The sequence below is a fragment of the Muntiacus reevesi genome, chromosome 17, assembly GCF_963930625.1.
Source record: "Muntiacus reevesi chromosome 17, mMunRee1.1, whole genome shotgun sequence".
NCBI classification, from domain to species: Eukaryota; Metazoa; Chordata; class Mammalia; order Artiodactyla; family Cervidae; genus Muntiacus; species Muntiacus reevesi.
The window spans coordinates 9,341,361-9,358,601 of record NC_089265.1 but is presented as its reverse complement, the minus strand read 5'-3'; the positions used below and the strand labels follow the sequence as shown (position 1 = coordinate 9,358,601).

The window sequence follows — 17,241 nt, the reverse complement described above, 5'->3', positions numbered from 1 at the left end:
TGGGATCATGGGTTCAGATTATTTTTACTGTTCTCTGTAACTTTCTTTTTCTCTAGTAAACATATATTAAACTCATATTAAAAACAAATAACAAAAAACAGGAAGTCAAAAACAACCTACTCTTACTAGTCCCAAGTCTTATCCCATCAGACATTCTGACAAGAGTGGACTGGAAGGGCAGACACCCAGTTAGGAGGACACCATCCACAGGGGCCCACAGGGCTGGCCCCGGAGCTTGCCTTGTTCAGTATTTTCAGCTGAGGGTCTGGATGAAGACGTTTAGAACATGCTGATAAACGTTCAGTGATCCTTATGTGGACTGCCACTTATTCAAGATTACCTTCCCATAATGGGGGAGAAGAGACTTCTAATCAAAGAAGAAATTCAATAGCCACCAATAAAAGTGACCTTTTATTGTGAGTCACTAAGTCAAAAATAATGTAAATAACACCAAAAGGTCCTATGAACGACCATGAATAATATGCACGTGGGATGAAGAAGCCTGTCTGAATTTAAAAGCAGAAAAAAAGGGCCTTGAGTACAACTAAAATGGGAAGAGAAAAATGGTACTTAAAAGTGGGGCAGGCAAGCACAGCACCAGGATGAGCTGCACAAATGCTGTATGCAGCACAGTTGCGGTTCAGATGCTTTCAGCACATCAGGCTTCCCTGGCCTTCACCATCTCCCCGAGTGAGTGAACGCTGCACAGAATAATGTGCACATTTCTCTCAGATCAGAGGCTTTGTAGACTACTGTGTCCACCAGGTCATCACACCAGTAGACGGGATTAAGCACATCTGTATGTCACAACCCCACCCTCAGGTACCATTAAGTCTGGTGTGTAATTTACAGTATTTCCTCCTACCCCTGCCTTTTTGTGGCCAGGTGAGCTAGAATCAAACACCCATCTAAACAATCCTAAAAAGGTTCACCCACTTCATACTGTTCAATAGTTTACCCATCCTAGGATTTGATCAAATAATTTCCTGTTGTAATAAAACACTGTCACCAAATATACTATTGAAATGGAAAAATAAGCTAGTCTTCTCCATAAGATGTGGTATTAAAAATTTCAGAGAACATGAGCTTGGGTCTGAAACTTTTTTTTAGCTTTTAGAATGTAACTGCACTTTGTAACAGACAGAGGGAAGCATGTGAGAAGGTAAGTGTATAGTAGTTCTGTTGTTCATTTTGAAACTGCTGGCTAAGTTATGTCTTTGCCTTTCCTCCTTCCCTTCTTGATAACAATTCTCCTAAATCCTAGCAAAGTAACTGCTCTAGGTTTTATTAATACAATCTTCATATCACAGAGGGGGGAAAAAATGAAGGTTTCACAGTAAGGTGAGAAAAAATAGGATTATTTCTATTTCTTTTTAAATTAAAACTAAAAAGCTTTTTCTTTTCTTACAGCTTGAGTGTAGGGATCATAGGATAAACAGAGACCTACCACTCGGCAAAAATCTGTGAAAACTCCAGTGAACTGTTAGCCACTGGGGAGATGAAGTAGAAAGGGATGCTGGAGAGGCCGGCCGAGTCAATGTACTGATACAAGCACTCCAGGAGGTCGTAGATCACTCCAGAAGGGTAGCAGGGGACCAACACGTTTCCTCCGTTCCGTACTGTCAGTGCTAGAGGGGTGGAAACCACATGACACTGTAAATCAAACAGACTTCAATAATATTAAAAACAAAAAAGAAAAAATAAAAGTTGAGGCCAGAGTGGGGAAAGTAGCATGAAAAGAACAGTTTTATACACGGAGGACAGAACTTTACAAATTCTGTTTGCATTTCTTTCATTTTTCCACTTCTGTTCCTAAGATTCACTTCATTTGGGTAACAATCAACTTTGTTTTTTTGGGGGGAAATGTACAAAAAAATTAATATTCTATCAACTGAGATATTTAGTGCAAAAAAGATTTTCATACCCATACATGAAAAAAAAATCATTTAATCTTGTCTCCACTTTAAATGAACAAATACACTATTTTCTTAAGCAAAAGTCATCAAAACAAAAATTTTAATCAAAATTTAAAGAACAAAAAAAGATTTGAGTTCTTATTTTCAGTTGCTTGCTTTGTAGTTCAAATACCAATAAACTCAGCAGTATTATAGTGTGCAGGTGGGGAGGAGCCTGAGTTATTTTTTAAAAGGAACAATTTTAGTAAGTATTCTCAGTCACTGGCCCATTCGACAAACAATTAACTTGAAAAAAAAAGAATTATTTATTTTTGGCCCTGCTGGGTCTTCGTTGCTGGGAGGGCTTTTCTCTAGTCGTGTGAGCCGGGGCTACTCTCCAGTTGCGATGCGCGGGCTTCTCACTGCAGCAGCTCTTCTTGCGGCGCATGGGCTCTGGGGTCACGGGCTTCAGTAGCTGTGACCCCTGGGCTCTTAGAGCACAGGCTCAGCAGTTGTGGAGCACGGGCTTGGTTGCCCGAGGATTGCGGGAGCTTCCTGAACCAGGGGTAGAACCCAGGTCTCCTGCAATGGCAGGAGGATTCTTAACCAACTAGACACCAGGGAAGCCCCAACAACTGACTTCTTTTGAAGACTAGCACCAGTGTGGGAGGGTCCAGAGGCTTACTGATGATCACCTGAGGGATTAAGCAACATCTCAGGCCCTGGGACCAGGGTGTGCAGGGATGGGTTTGGGTTTTCAAGTTCCCAATGGCAGATGAGCTTCGGGACAGACCATCTCAGTGCCTTCTCTTTTCAGCTCCTGCTCAGAACTTTGTTTCATTTGTCTCTGTTTGGTCTCTGATCATTGCTGGGTGACCATAAAGAAATAGGCCAAGTTTTTCCATTTGACTCATTCTAGTAGCATTTTCTTCCATGAGCGTTTTGTCTATAAGAAAATCTTCTAAACTTTAAACGCTTAAAATCAGTTATCAAATGAGGAATTGCAACTTATAACCAAAATCAGATTAGAACTGGCTAAACAAGTCAAAGCTCTCAATTTCTTTTCTTGTCTAGTTTCCAACATAGATGAAAACAAGCAAAGTTAGGGCACAGAACCTGAACTCTCTGATGCCTTCTATCCCCCTGTATGTTCCCAACTCTCACATCCATTTTCTCCAAGCTGCTGTGCATGGAGGCCTGGCTGACCCGCTTTACTGGAGGAGGAACCAGGGAAAAGATGAGATGCAGGGCTCCAGTCTCACCCCATCTCAAGCTGTGGGACCTTCGGAAAGCCACTGCAACCTCCTGGGCCTTAGCTTCCTCATTGCTTATGAGAGGCTTTCAAGCTTTCTTTTGTAGGAAGATGCCAGAACATGTTAAAAATACAACTTCTCTACTAGGTCTCTTCTTTCCTCAGACAGTCTGACTGTGGCACAGCCTCAAAATTTGAGGCAGGTGGTTAGTGGACCCCTCTGAGAAACAATGGATTACATGGAAGATTCTTTTAAGATCTGAAGCTCTTGGATTCCATGATTCTAGAGTTATAAACAAACATACAAAGAGTCTCCTTGAGACCAGTCCAATTATTTTTCCAAGGTAAGAGTAAAGTGTTGTTTAGTTGTTCAGTCACGTCCGACTCTTTGTGACCCCATGGACTGTGGCCTGCCAGCCTCCTCTGTCTGTGGGGTTTCCCAGCAAAGAATACTGGAGTGGGTCACTATTTCCTGTAACAGGGGATCTTCCCAACCCAGGGATCAAACCTGTATCTCCTGCACTGGCAGGTGGATTCTTTACCACTGAGTCACCTAGGAAGCCCAAGAGTAAATTACTGGTGGAATAAAAAAGGCTACAACTATTGGCAAGGGAAAGTGAAATTTCACAGGCTAGTGCCTTCCATGTAAATATTAGAAGACAACCACTTCCCTCCCCCAGAGCTGAGGTAACAGGGTTGAGGGGCCTGAGCTCATGAACTCCTCTTTGGTAACAGTTATGGAATGAATGTGTCCCCTGAAGTTCATATATTGAAGCCCTAACCCTCAATGTGACAGTGTTAGCAAGGGGATCCTTTGGTAGGTGACCATGTCTATATGAGGTCATGAGGGTGGCGCCCCCATGATGGGATTAGTGCCCTTATAAAAAGAGGAGGAGGCCCCAGGGCAGCCTTTCTCTGCCATCTGGGGACACAGCCAGAAGGCTGCCGTCTGTAAGCCAGAGACAGGGTCCTTGACCAGAATCCAGCCGTGCTGGCCACTGCATCCCTGACATCCTAGCCTCTAGAACTGTGAGAAATAAGTGTTGTTTAAAGCCACCAGCCTTTGGTATTTGGCTAACACAGGAAGCAACCTACACATTTCTAGAAGAAATACAGCATTTCTAGACTTTATTGACAATTATTCCAAAGAAGCATACATTTATTCCAGGAGAAAATACTCAGCAAGTCTCTCAATTTTAGTTCCCCCCACCCAAAGAAGAAAAAATAATACCAAGCAAATATTTTTTGGGAAAAAATACACCTGTTCAATGTATCCTTGTTGTGAATTCAAAATATTAACAATCTTTTCTGTGCTATTATTTGAAAAGCAAAGACAGGATTATTCCCTTCTTTAACTCTGCTTATCTTGTAAGTACCCCTGACCCACCTGCAAAACCCACCAAAAAGCAAAAAAAGTAAGAGTTTCTATGTAAGTGGGAGAATGTTGAGCATCCGTTGTATAATTGCTAAAAATTCAAATTTACTGTTATAACCACCCTTCTTATCGTGCCTTCAGATTTAAGTTGCTTAAGAACTGTTTTTGTTGACAACAGTAGGTTTTGAAGGATAAGCAGAAAGTGTGGAAATAAATGAGGGAAAAAGTCGTAATAGGGTGCATCAGAGGGTGTGAATATGAAGCAAAGGGACAAAAAAGTACCATATGAGCAGGGTGATCAAAAATAAACGTAAACCATTTCCTCCCATGTAAGACTTTCCCTGGACACATACCTAGGTTGCTGCAGAACTCACCCACCATGCCGTCAGGGTTTGCGGTGGGAATCTGGGTAAGGCCCGTCAGGATGAGAACATCGCTGTTTTTGAGAGATGCCTGGTCCATGGGCTGAAAAACCACAGAGAACTAGGCTTAGTAATTAAACAAAAGAAGGTTAGGTATCAGAAGGAAAGGAAAAAGAGAACACAATCAATGGTCTTTCCAGGTCCAACTTGTCAACAGGTCCTCTCCCTTCCTTTTACAACATGCCTATCATTGAAGAGTGTCTGCCCAAGGGAGATGGGTACCAGTGGGAGGGGACTTTACGGGGCGATGAAAACTCACAGAACACTGGGGCAGGATGGATTCATGTGTATAGATGACTGAGTCCCTTTGGTGTCCACCTGAAGCCACCACACTATTAATTAGCTGTGTGCACGCTTAGTGTGTATGCTCAGCTGTGTCAGTCTCTTTGCGACCCCAGGGACTGTAGCCCACCAGGCTCCGCTGTCCACGGAATTTTCCAGGCAAGAATATTGGAATGGGTTGCCACTTCCTCCTCCAGGGGATCTTCCTGACCCAGGGATCAAACACGCATCTGTCTCCTGCACTGGCAGGTGGACTTTTTACCACTGTGCTGCCTGGAACTCCATTATAAAGGAAAAAGTTAAAAAAAAAAAAAAAGAAAAAAAAGGATAAAGGATAAAAAAAAGGTTAAGGATAAAGGGTAAAGGATAACCCCCCAAAAATATGAAGAAAAAAAAAAGAAGCTCTTTTTGTAAAGCCATGTTACACGTATCATCACAAATTTGAGGTGGTCCTAATCTGAGCCTGTACCAGGATCACCTGGAGGTGGAGTGCTGCCCCCCCACCCCAGGGTTTCTGATTCAGGTCTGAGGTGTGGCCTGAGAAGATGTAATTTTAATGAGCTCCCAGGAGATGCTCCTGGTGGGGATGTGGATGGTGGTCTGGAGATCATGCCGTGAGATCCCCTGCACTGTATGGTCTGGTTCTCAAAACAGCTCTGCCACGTACATGAAACTGGGAATGTTGTGGAAATACAGAGGTCGAGACTCAAAAAGCTGGGGTGCTTTTCCCCAATAGTCAGTGGCAGAGAAGAGAGGACAGACAGTGGATCAGGAACCAGAAATGTAAAGCCCCCCTTCAATTCAACTACCAGTAGGGGACCTCAGCCAAGCCTCTGGGCTAGGTTTCTTATAAAATGATCCATCTTAACTGAGACAGATCATTTTATAAGAAACCTAGCCCAGAGGCTTGGCTGGGAATACACGTAAATCCATGGCTGATTCATGTCAATGTATGACAAAACCCACTACAATATTGTAAAGTAATTAGCCTCCAACTAATAAAAATAAATGAAAAAAAAAAATGATCCGTCTCCCTTCAGGGATTTCTCAAGAGTCTCATGCGCTAAGTTACATGATCTTCCTATAGCCTATGGAGTCCTATAACACAATGTTATGCAATCCTTAGGTTGTTCTATTTTTGAATTTCATTTTGACTGCTTTCAGAGCATTTAAAAAAAAATACAAAGTAGCTCTTCCAAATAAATCAGGATTAAAACTGGAAACAAATATGAAGGCCCATGCAAGGATGTATTGTACAACATGAGGAATATAGCCAATATTTTATAATAACTGTAAATAGTAATCTTTTTAAATTGTATAAAAATAGGGACTTCCCTGGTGGTCCAGTGGCTAAGACTCCGTGCTCCCAATGCAGGGGGCCCAGCTTTGATCACTGGTCAGGGAACTAGATACCACATGCTGCAACTAAAGATCCTTCATGTTTCACTGAAGATTGAAGATTCCACGTTCTGCAACTAAGACCCAGTACAGTCAAATAAATATTTTTTAAAACTGCATAAAAATAAAAATTTTAAAGTATTTAATAAGAAGAATAGAAAGGGGAAAAATAGAAGGCCCAAAGGGCGAGATGCTAGAGAGCTCGTCAATGTTTTCATTTTGTAATGTATCTTTTGCTCAATTTCATTTAACCTACTCACTAGAACATCAGAAGGAAAAAACAGGAGGGATAAACATTATCCCTCCTCTTTTCTATCCAAATTTCTCAGTAAAATTTCAAACAGCAGTGCAGCCAAGAACCACCACCTGAATTGCTATCTCTGAGTCCACGTGCCTTTTGATGTATCATTCTTCAGCATCTTATATCTGCATGGACATAGGGATTCATTACTTTTTTTAAATAACATGATTGTGGTTAGATAAGTTGCTTAATAATGTGAAAAGCATTTTTTAAAAACATGGATACAGGAGATGTTCAGTTGTGACAATTATGTTGAGCAGCTTCTAACTGCTATTTGCACAGATACACAACAATGCGTGTAAGAGTTTTTCTTCTGCTCGGGCAGAACTGACCTGCGTATTTGCCTTCTCAACAAACACACGTACGTTCATTGTTTCCAGAAAAGGAGGGAAGGGGAAGTAAAGCACAGAGGTTTATAGTAACTGATGTGTGAGGAGCCTGGGAACGCTCACTGTGTGCATATGTCAAGCAGAAGGAAACTGGAATGGTGACCAAAGGTACCAAGCTTTGTTCGGTAGTATATTTAACTTATGGATGAGAAGGGCTTTCCAGGTGGCTTAGATGGTAAAGAATCTTCCTGCAATGCAGGAGACCCTAGTTTGACCCTGAGGTCATGAAGATCCCTGGAGAAGGGAGCAGCAACCTACTCCAGTATTCTTGCCTAGAGAATCCCATGGATGGGGTAGCCTGGGGGACTACAGTCCGTGGGGTCGCAAAAGGGTCAGACACGACTGAGCAACTAAAACAAAACAAATCAGTATTCTTGCCTGGAGAATTCCACAGACAGAGGAGCCTGGCGGGCTACAGTTCATGGGTCACAAAGAGCTGGACATGACTGAGCGTCTAACACACTCTCTCACACACACACACCCTCACACTCACACACACACACACTTAGCTTAAAAGGACAATTTTATAAGGACCTTATCAGAACAAGCCACTAATGATTCACAGGGCTGATAGGGGATTCAGAGGCCCTCAGAACCTCCTAAAATGGTACATACAATTCTGTCTCCCTATATACATTCTCCCACAGATTTAATCAGGTTGTCATTTGGGGCCATGATCTCCAAAAGGTTAATTAAAGACAACTAATCTAAACAATGACTCAGGAGCAATTCTGGCCTGGAAAACACCCTCATCTCTGAACCTCAGCTATTACCACATTCCTTTAAAAATTAAATGTCCATAATAAAAAACAAAGGCAGTGCTACAACATGACTAGCACCAATCTGGATGTTATAAAATACTTCATGATTGAGTCACACTGGATGTTCACAGATTTAGCCCTGTAACTCAGACATTTCTTGTGGATTCCTCAGTTCAGTTCAGTTGCTCAGTCGTGTTTGATTCTTCGCGACCCCATGGACCACAGCACGCCAGGCCTCCCTGTCCATCACCAACTCCTGGAGTCAGTCTGCTCAAACTCATCTCCATTGAGTCGGTGATGCCATTCAACCATCTCATCCTCTGTCGTCCCCTTCTCCTCCCGCCTTCAATCTTTCCCAGCATCAGGGTTTTTTCAAATGAGTCAGCTTTTTGCATCAGATGGCCAAAGTACTGGAGCTTCGGCTTCAACATCAGTCCTTCCAAAGAACACCCAGGACTGATCTCCTTTAGGATGGACTGGTTGGATCTCCTTGCAGTCCAAGGGACTCTCAATAGTCTTCTCCAACACCACAGTTCAAAAGCATCAATTCTTCAGTGCCCAGCTTTCTTTATAGTCCAACTCTCACATCCATACATGACTACTGGAAAAACCATAGCCTTGACTAGATGGACCTTTGTTAGCAAAGTAATGTCTCTGCTTTTGAATATGCTGTCTAGGTTGGTCATAACTTTCCTTCCAAGGAGCAAGCATCTTTAAATTTCATGGCTGCAGTCACCATCTGCAGTGATTTTGGAGCCCAGAAAAATAAAGTCTGACACTGTTTCCCCATCTATCTGCCATGAAGTGATGGCACCGGATGCCATGATCTTAGTTTTTCTGAATGTTGAGCTTTAAGCCAACGTTTTCACTCTCCTCTTTCACTTTCATCAAGATGCTCTTTAGTTCTTCTTCACTTTCTGCCCTAAGGGTGGTGGCATCTGCATATCTGAGGTTATTGATAGTCCCACACATCACATCCAGCCTTCTGATGCCAATTAGAGCCCACTCAGCGGTCTCCTTGATCCCCAGTGGGAAGGGATATGCCCCACGTCTGAATCCCACAGCCCTGGACTGGATTTCTAACCTGACAGGACCCATCACTTGTACCCTGGAGAAAGTCCTTTGGGCACCCATGTTCTTCCTCTACGGTAACCGGTGTAAACCTAGCACCTCCCCATTTACGTTTCCCTTACAGTCGAGCATAGCCCACTATCCAAAGCAGGAGGTTAAGAAACACCACAGACTAGATGCGGGAAGGAAGGCATGAACAAAGAGATGAAGGCATGTAAGCAGTGCACAGTAACTCAGAGAAGGAAACGCTCTGCCAGGTTAGAAACCAAACAGCATGTGTAGAAAGAAGAAGACAGGAGCCCATTAAGTGGTCCAGTCTCTCCCTCCTTGCTTCATGGGATCTGTCTCCCGAGTCCAATCCTTCAAGCCAATCACGAACTCTTTGTAGCTCAGCTTCCTCACTGCAACTGCCCTTAAATATATTAGGTTTAACTCTCACTGGCTAACATTGCTTCACCAGTGAGGACAGAGCTTTGTTTCCTCAGGACTGACCCGAGGAGGCTGAGGCTTCGGGACAACTTGGGGCTATGTCCATGGAGAGGAGAAAACTTCTTGTGGCCTTGGCAGCTAAGGTGGGGAGCACTGTGTGGTGGTTTGTCCCAGACATCTTTCTTAAATAACATTTTGGGGACATGGCTGTGTCCTGTCCCAGGAGGAGTGGGCCCTTCGTGGACATATCTGAGGGACCGCTGCGGACAGATGTGTTACTAGAAACTCAGTCATCTGGTCTTCACAGAGGAACTGAGGCCCGAAGAAGAGAAGTGATTTTTTCAGACTGCCCCTTCTTGAAGGGTCAATATTCGGCCCAGGCCTGGCTCTCACGTAGTGGGCTCTGATGTGACAGAAGACAAAGGAGAACTGAAGCCCAGATGTTTCATGGGGCCAGCTGATCAGAGGAGCAAAGGCAGCTTCAACTGGCTATACTGAAGGCTGGGTTCTGTGGATGCAGGAAAAGGTCTTTGTGTTGACCTTCAGCTCTACCCTGGGCGCCAGGTAAGCAAGTGGTTTTAATCCCCTATGTTCTGTGTCAGGGAAAGTCAGACACTTCCGGAAAATTCCCAAGGACTGAACCTGACTGATTGTAAGATCTCCATAAGGCCGGGCACAGAAGGAGAAGCAGCAGCCTGCAGATATTTCCTGAGAATATCTCAAAGGAAATGAATTCCTTCAAGAATTAATTCCTTAGAAGACTAAGGAGTGGCTGAAAAAAGCTAACATGTACATCCACATGAAGATCAGAAGCAAGTCACAGATTTATAACAATAAAATGCATTAGAAAAATCAATCAAACAAAAAAACAGAAAACTTCTAGAGCATCCATTTCAGAGAAATGCATAAACAACAACAAAACACTTGGGGAATTCAGAGGGAAGAAGAAAAATGTAAAAAACAAAACAGAGCAAAACAAACCTATCCAAGCAACTGTCTTAACTCTAAAAACTGCCTTCACCAGTTCCTCTTCCCCAACCCCATCTCCAGTGACCAGCAATATGACCTCTTTTTTTTTTTTTCCCAGTGGGTTTTGTCATACATTGATATGAATCAGCCATAGAGTTACATGAATTCCCCATCCCGGTCCCCCATCCCACCTCCCTCTCCACCCGATTCCTCTGGGTCTTCCCAGCCCACCAGGCCCGAGCACTTGACTCATGCCTCCCACCTGGGCTGGTGGTCCGTTTCACCACAGATAATATACATGCTGTTCTTTCGAAACATCCCACCCTCACCTTCTCCCACAGAGTTCAAAAGTCTGTTCTGTACTTCTGCGTCTCTTCTTCTGCCCTGCATATAGGGCCATCGTTACCATCTTTCTAAATTCCGTATATATGTGTTAGTATACTGTAATGTTCTTTATCTTTCTGGCTTACTTCACTCTGTATAATGGGCTCCAGTTTCATCCATCTCATTAGAACAGATTCAAATGAATTCTTTTTAATGGCTGAGTAATATTCCATGGTGTATATGTACCACAGCTTCCTTATCCATTCATCTGCTGATGGGCATCTAGGTTGCTTCCATGTCCTGGCTATTATAAACAGTGCTGCAATGAACATTGGGGTGCACGTGTCTCTTTCAGATCTGGTTTCCTCAGTGTGTATGCCTAGAAGTGGGATTGCTGGGTCATATGGTAGTTCTATTTCCAGTTTTTTAAGAAATCTCCACACTGTTTTCCATAGTGGTTGTACTAGTTTGCATTCCCACCAACAGTGTAAGAGGGTTCCCTTTTCTCCACACCCTCTCCAGCATTTATTGCTTGTAGACTTTTGGATAGCAGCCATCCTGACTGGCGTGTAATGGTACCTCATTGTGGTTTTGATTTGCATTTCTCTGATGATGAGTGATGTTGAGCATCTTTTCATGTGTTTGTTAGCCATCTGTATGTCTTCTTTGGAGAAATGTCTGTTTAGTTCTTTGGCCCATTTTTTGATTGGGTCATTTATTTTTCTGGGATTGAGCTTCAGGAGTTGCTTGTATATTTTTGAGATTAATCCTTTGTCTGTTTCCTCATTTGCTATTATTTTCTCCCAATCTGAGGGCTGTCTTTTTACCTTACTTATAGTTTCCTTTGTTAAAAGCAAAAGCTTTTAATTTTCATTAGGTCCCATTTGTTTATTTTTGCTTTTATTTTCATGCCAAAGACTTTAAGACCTCAGGAAAACTAACCAGGGGGAGCAGGGTCAGGAAGAGGAGGCAGAGAAAATAGAGGCGGTGTGTGCTAGAAGAAAACATTCTCTCAGGCTGGCCACCAGCCTCCTCCACTCCCAAGGGCAAGAAGTAATTCCCACTGTGAACACCAGAGGCTTCAGGGTACTGACTGGATAGAAATTCTCAATTGATTTAAAAAAAAATTTTATTTCTTACAAAGAAAAAAAATTTCTTTCCAATGCTCTATGTCAGGGATTCTTAACCTGATGAATAATAATGGGTTTCTGAAGACTCTATAAGCTCAGTCTTCAGAAAATAAATGTAAAATGTCATATAGATGTGCAACAGATTTTTTTTTTTTAAAACAGTTCTTATCAGATTCTTACCACCAGGATTTTGGGGCTGTGACCCACAAGATGTTAAGAACCACTACTCTATGGACTTCCCTGGTGGTCCCGAGGCTGAGACTCCATGTTCCTAATGCCCAGGTTTAATCCCTGTTCAGGGAACTAGATCCCACATGATGCAACTAAGACCCAGCACAGTCAAATAAATGAATAAATATTAAAAAAAAGAAGAAGAAGAAAGAAAAGAACCACTGCTCTAAGGCAGACATTTCCACAGGGAGCCTCTGCTGTCAAAACATCTCTCCTCTCCTTCTTACAGATACTCACCACCCGTCTGGCATCCTGAGAACCACCTGTTTGAGCCTCAAGACCCAATGTTAACTGGCTTGGAAATAGCCCAGTGACTGACTGAGCCTGGACTCCCTATTTTGTTCCAGGCAAGGCGGTAAGGAGAGTCCTCAGTGCAGGAGAGCTGAAGGGGGGAGATGGACACCTTTCCAGGTCCCTCTCGTGATCAGGATAAGGATGGGAAAAGATTGAAATCATAAACGAACCAAACGCAAACCCTTAAGTACTGCTGATACGAACAACACCAACAAATATCTACCACTAACTTTAAAGTTCCACACTTCAAATCTTAGCCTTGGGACTTCCCTGTTGTCCAGTATCTAAGACTCTGCACCCCATGCAGGGGCCCTAGGTTCTGTCACTGGTCGGGGAACTAGATCTAGATCCCAGATGCGGCAACGAGACCTGGGACAGCCAGATAAATAAATAAACATTAAAACAAATTGTTTTTTTTTTTTTCTTGTAGTCTTGCATGGGTATCAGTGTCCTGTCCTAAGCCAGCCTCTAAAACTACCCCAAATTCTGTGGCTCCCCATGTCTGGGTATATGCAGGTTTTGCCCTTTTATACTGGTGATTTTCACATCTAAAACTCAAGCCCCACCCCTGAAGTCAGGCAGAATAACCAGGAAACTACTGAAATAATGAATATAAAGTTGCCTTTTTAAACCATCATAATAGAAAAATAAAAGTTCAAACATTGGTTCACAATGCACAAGCAAATCCATTAATTTAATTTCCAAGGCCAAAAAGGCTGTGGCTCTAATAACCAAAAGTGCTCTCTAGTTATTGCTAATGTGTTCAGGGGACTCATCCAATGGTTACTGTTTATTCTGTGCTAATAGCATTATAGTTTTTAAACTGTATCCAACGCCCTCTTTCTGGGCACATCTGTTTGAAGATGATGATGTTCGGGGGGGAGGGGGGGAAGCTTTAAATAATTTATATCTCTGACAGTGATAAAACAGTTAAATACTTTACTATATATCCATATGATGGAATTAGGTAGCTATCAAATATCACGTAGTAGACCTAATCGTCTAAGAAAAGTTCATTAAATCAGAAAGAGCAGAAAATCAGGCTGTAAATTCTCTCTTAATCTTAAGATAATTACATTTTTTTTCCTTTGAGAATTTTATATTTTCCAAAACTACTAAAATAAGTGGCTCAGATGGTTAAGAATCTGCCTACAATGCAGGAGACCCGGGTTTGATGCCTGGATCAGGAAGAGAAGGGAATGGCAACCCAGTCCAGTATTCTTGCTTGCAGCATCCCATGGACAGAGGAGCCTGTCGGGCTATGGGGTCCATGGGGCTGAAAAGAGTAGGATAGGACTGAGCAACTAACACGGTAACACACAAAACTACTATAATAAACATAAATTACTGTTCTAACAGAAATTTCTGGAGAAGAAAATGGCAACCCATGCCAGTATTCTTGCCTGGAGAATCCCATGGACAGAGGAGCCTGGCAGGCTATGGTCCATGGGGTCACAAATAGTTGGACACAACTAAATGACTTAGAAAATAATATTAATTTAAAACAAAATGAAAAATCCTGACAAGACAGAGCATAAACACAAGCTGCTGGCTGTCTTGTAGAATTTCAGGGACAGTGTAGAAAGAAAGGCAAATGACAAATTTTGAGAAACTGAAAAACTAGAATAAATTCCCAGAGAGACTATGGGTCCTGGATGTTGTTGTTCAGTGGATAAGTCATGTCCGACTCTGCGATCCCAGGGACTGCAGCACGCCAGGAGGAGCCAGACCAAAAAGGGTTGGGCACTAAGGGAAGAACAAGGGCCGGGAAGAGAACTCTCTGACCCTTCTCCTCTCCTCTGCAGTACCCCTGGCAGACGGTAGCCTGCTCCAACAGAGTGCGAGGGAGAAAATACCTGGAATAGTGGCATCAATGTTCGCAGAAGGTGCAGACACACCCACAAGCCCTTGCTTACTCCCTTCACCTCACAAGGCTAAGCAGTAACAAGTCAGAGAGACAACTTCTGGGAAAAAAGCAGTGTCTGGAGCTGAGGTACAAGAGGGTTTCCCTGAGAGGCAGGTAAGTGGTAAGAGCTGACAGGGAAATAAAACCAGACAACTGACGAATGCAACGTCTACTAAGAACAACAACCTACCCTGCACAGAGAATAAACAAACGAGATGGAACAGTAGCATTTGCATTAAAAAAAAGTCCATGCACAAAGAAAGTAAAAATGAGTAAATAAAATAAAAATAAGTGTAGGGCTTCCTTGGTGGTCCAGCAGCTAAGACTCCAGGCTCTCAACGCAGGGGGCCTGGGTTCAATCCCTGGTTGGGGAACTAAATATCCCATGTGTTACAACAAGATCTAGTGCAACCAAATAAATAAAAATAAGTATTAAAAAAAGTATAAAAAGCAACATTTGGAGATACTGTATATGGAAATATAACCATTGAAATAAAGAATGCAATACACAGGTTGAAAAGCAGTATGGATATAGCTAAAGAATGAACTCATGAGTTGAAGCAGGGAACTGTAAAGAGATGAGAAATATAAAAGAAAAGAGATATGGAAAACACAGATGTCTCAATATCTATATACTAGAAGTTATACAAGAAGAAAAAAAATCAAGCAGAAGGAATAAATAATTTAAAAAATGATTAAAGAATTTTTCTATGTTAAAGGAAATTGGAAGATCTTACAGGAAAAACAGACAGGAAAACAAACAGGAGAAAATATACATTTAAAATACATCACAGTGAAATTTAAGAGCATTGAGGATAAAGGGAAAATTCTACAAGCAGATCCCACAGATGACCACAAATCTGATGGGCTTTGCAATTCTTCAATGCAATAAGGGTACAAGTGGAAAATGAAGAAATAGTTTCATAGGGCTATAGGTTCAGAGTTTTTTCCCTTTAATTTTATATCTATCTAAGCTATCATTTATTAGGGCTTCCCTAACAGCTCAGTTGGTAAAGAACCCGCCTGCAAAGCAGGAGACCCTGGTTTGATTCCTGGGTAGGGAAGATCCGCTGGAGAAGGGATAGGCTACTCACTCCAGTATTCTTGGGCTTCCCTTGTGGCTCAGTTGGTAAAGAATCCACCGGCAATGCAGGAGACCTGGGTTCGACTTCTGGGTTGGGAAGATTCCCTGGAGAAGGGAAAGGATACCCACTCCAGTATCCTGGCCTGAAGACTTCCATGGACTGTATAGTCCATGGGGTCACAAAGAGTCGGACAGGACTAAGCGACCCTCACTTTCACTTAAGCTATCGTGTGAAAGTGAAAGTGAAGTCACTCAGTCGTGTCCAACTCTTTGCAACCCCATGGACTGTAGGCTACCAGGCTCCTCTGTCCATGGGATTTTCCAGGCAAGAGTATTGGAGTGGTTGCCATTTTCTTCTCCAAATGATAAAAGCTATCATCTAAATGTGAGGAAATTTTAAACATATTCTCAGTAGATCAAACTCTCATAAGGATTACCATTTGAAGACCCTCATGGTGAATATTCCTCAATTATTCCTGGAAAAAGAAAAGTAAATCTAGGAGGATTGTGAGCTTTATGGGAAATAAGAGTGAAAATAAAAAAAGAATAAAGTTCACTGTTGTCGAAGTACGTTCACCACCCTGTTGATGTTCAGTTACTAAGCCATGCCCAACTCTGTGACGCCATGGACTGCAGCACACCAGGCTTCCCTGTCCTTCACTATCTTCTGGAGTTTTAAATAATCTGAGACTAAATTTCTAGACACTACTGACAACGGTGGGTAGGGGAGAGGTGGGAAGAAAGAAGAGAAAAAAGATGAAAAGGACAAAAGGAAACTAGAGGGAGAGACAGACAGTGATAAAGATACTCACAGGAAGAACAAAAGGAGGAATAAACTGGAAGAATAAGATATACATAGATAACATAGAGAGACCTACTGTATAACACAGGTAACTCCGCTCAATATTATGTAACAACCCAGGAGGGAGAAGAATTTGAAAAGGAACAGATACATGTGTAACTGAATCACTTTGCTGTCTGTACCCCTGAAACAAACACAACACTGAATCAACTATTGTTGTTCAGTAGCTCAGTCCTGTCTGATTCTTTGCAAACCCATGGACTGCAGCACACCAGGCTTCCCTGTCCTTCATTATCTCCCGAAGTTTGCTCAAACTCATGTCCATCGAGTCAGTGATTCCATCCAACCATCTCATCCTCTGTTCTTCCCTCGTCCTCCTGATCTCAATCAGGGTCTTTTCCAATGAGTTGGCTCTTCCCATTAAGAGGCCAAAGTATTAGAACTTCAGTATAAGTCCTTCCAATGAATACTCAGGACTGATTTCCTTTAGGATTGACTGGTTTGATCTCCTTGCAGTCCCAGGGACTCTCAAGTCTTCTCTAGCACCACAATTCGAAAACATCAGTTTTTCAGTGCTCAGCCTTCTTCATGGTCCAACTCTCACATCCATACATGACTACTGGGAAATACTACTACTAGCTTTGACAATATGGACTTTAATCGGCAAAGTGATGTCTCTGCTTTTTAATACACTGTCAAGGTCTGTCATGGTTTTTCTTCCAAGGATCAAGTGTCTTTTAATTTCATGGCTGCAGTCACTGACTGCAATGATTTTGGAGTCCAGGAAAATAAAATTTGCCACTGTTTCCATTGTTTCCCCACCTATTTGCCATGAAGTGATGGGACCAGATGCCATGACCTTAGCTTTTTGAATACTGGGTGTAAGCCAGCTTTTTCTATGATTCCTATGAGTCAACTATGCTTCA

The 17,241-nt window shown here is 42.4% G+C and overlaps 1 protein-coding gene across 3 annotated transcripts in view; it reads right to left on the bottom strand.

Moving 5' to 3' along the window:
• INTS9 (integrator complex subunit 9) overlaps nucleotides 1-17,241 on the bottom strand; it is a 121,383-nt gene that overhangs the window by 22,677 nt on the left and 81,465 nt on the right. For all 3 annotated transcript variants that reach the window (XM_065908099.1, XM_065908097.1, XM_065908098.1), the window contains 2 exons: nucleotides 4,876-4,987; nucleotides 1,448-1,628 (listed from right to left, as the gene is read on the bottom strand). In XM_065908099.1, coding sequence (XP_065764171.1) covers nucleotides 1,448-1,628; nucleotides 4,876-4,987 — 293 coding nt within the window. The remainder of the gene's footprint in view (nucleotides 1-1,447; nucleotides 1,629-4,875; nucleotides 4,988-17,241) is intronic.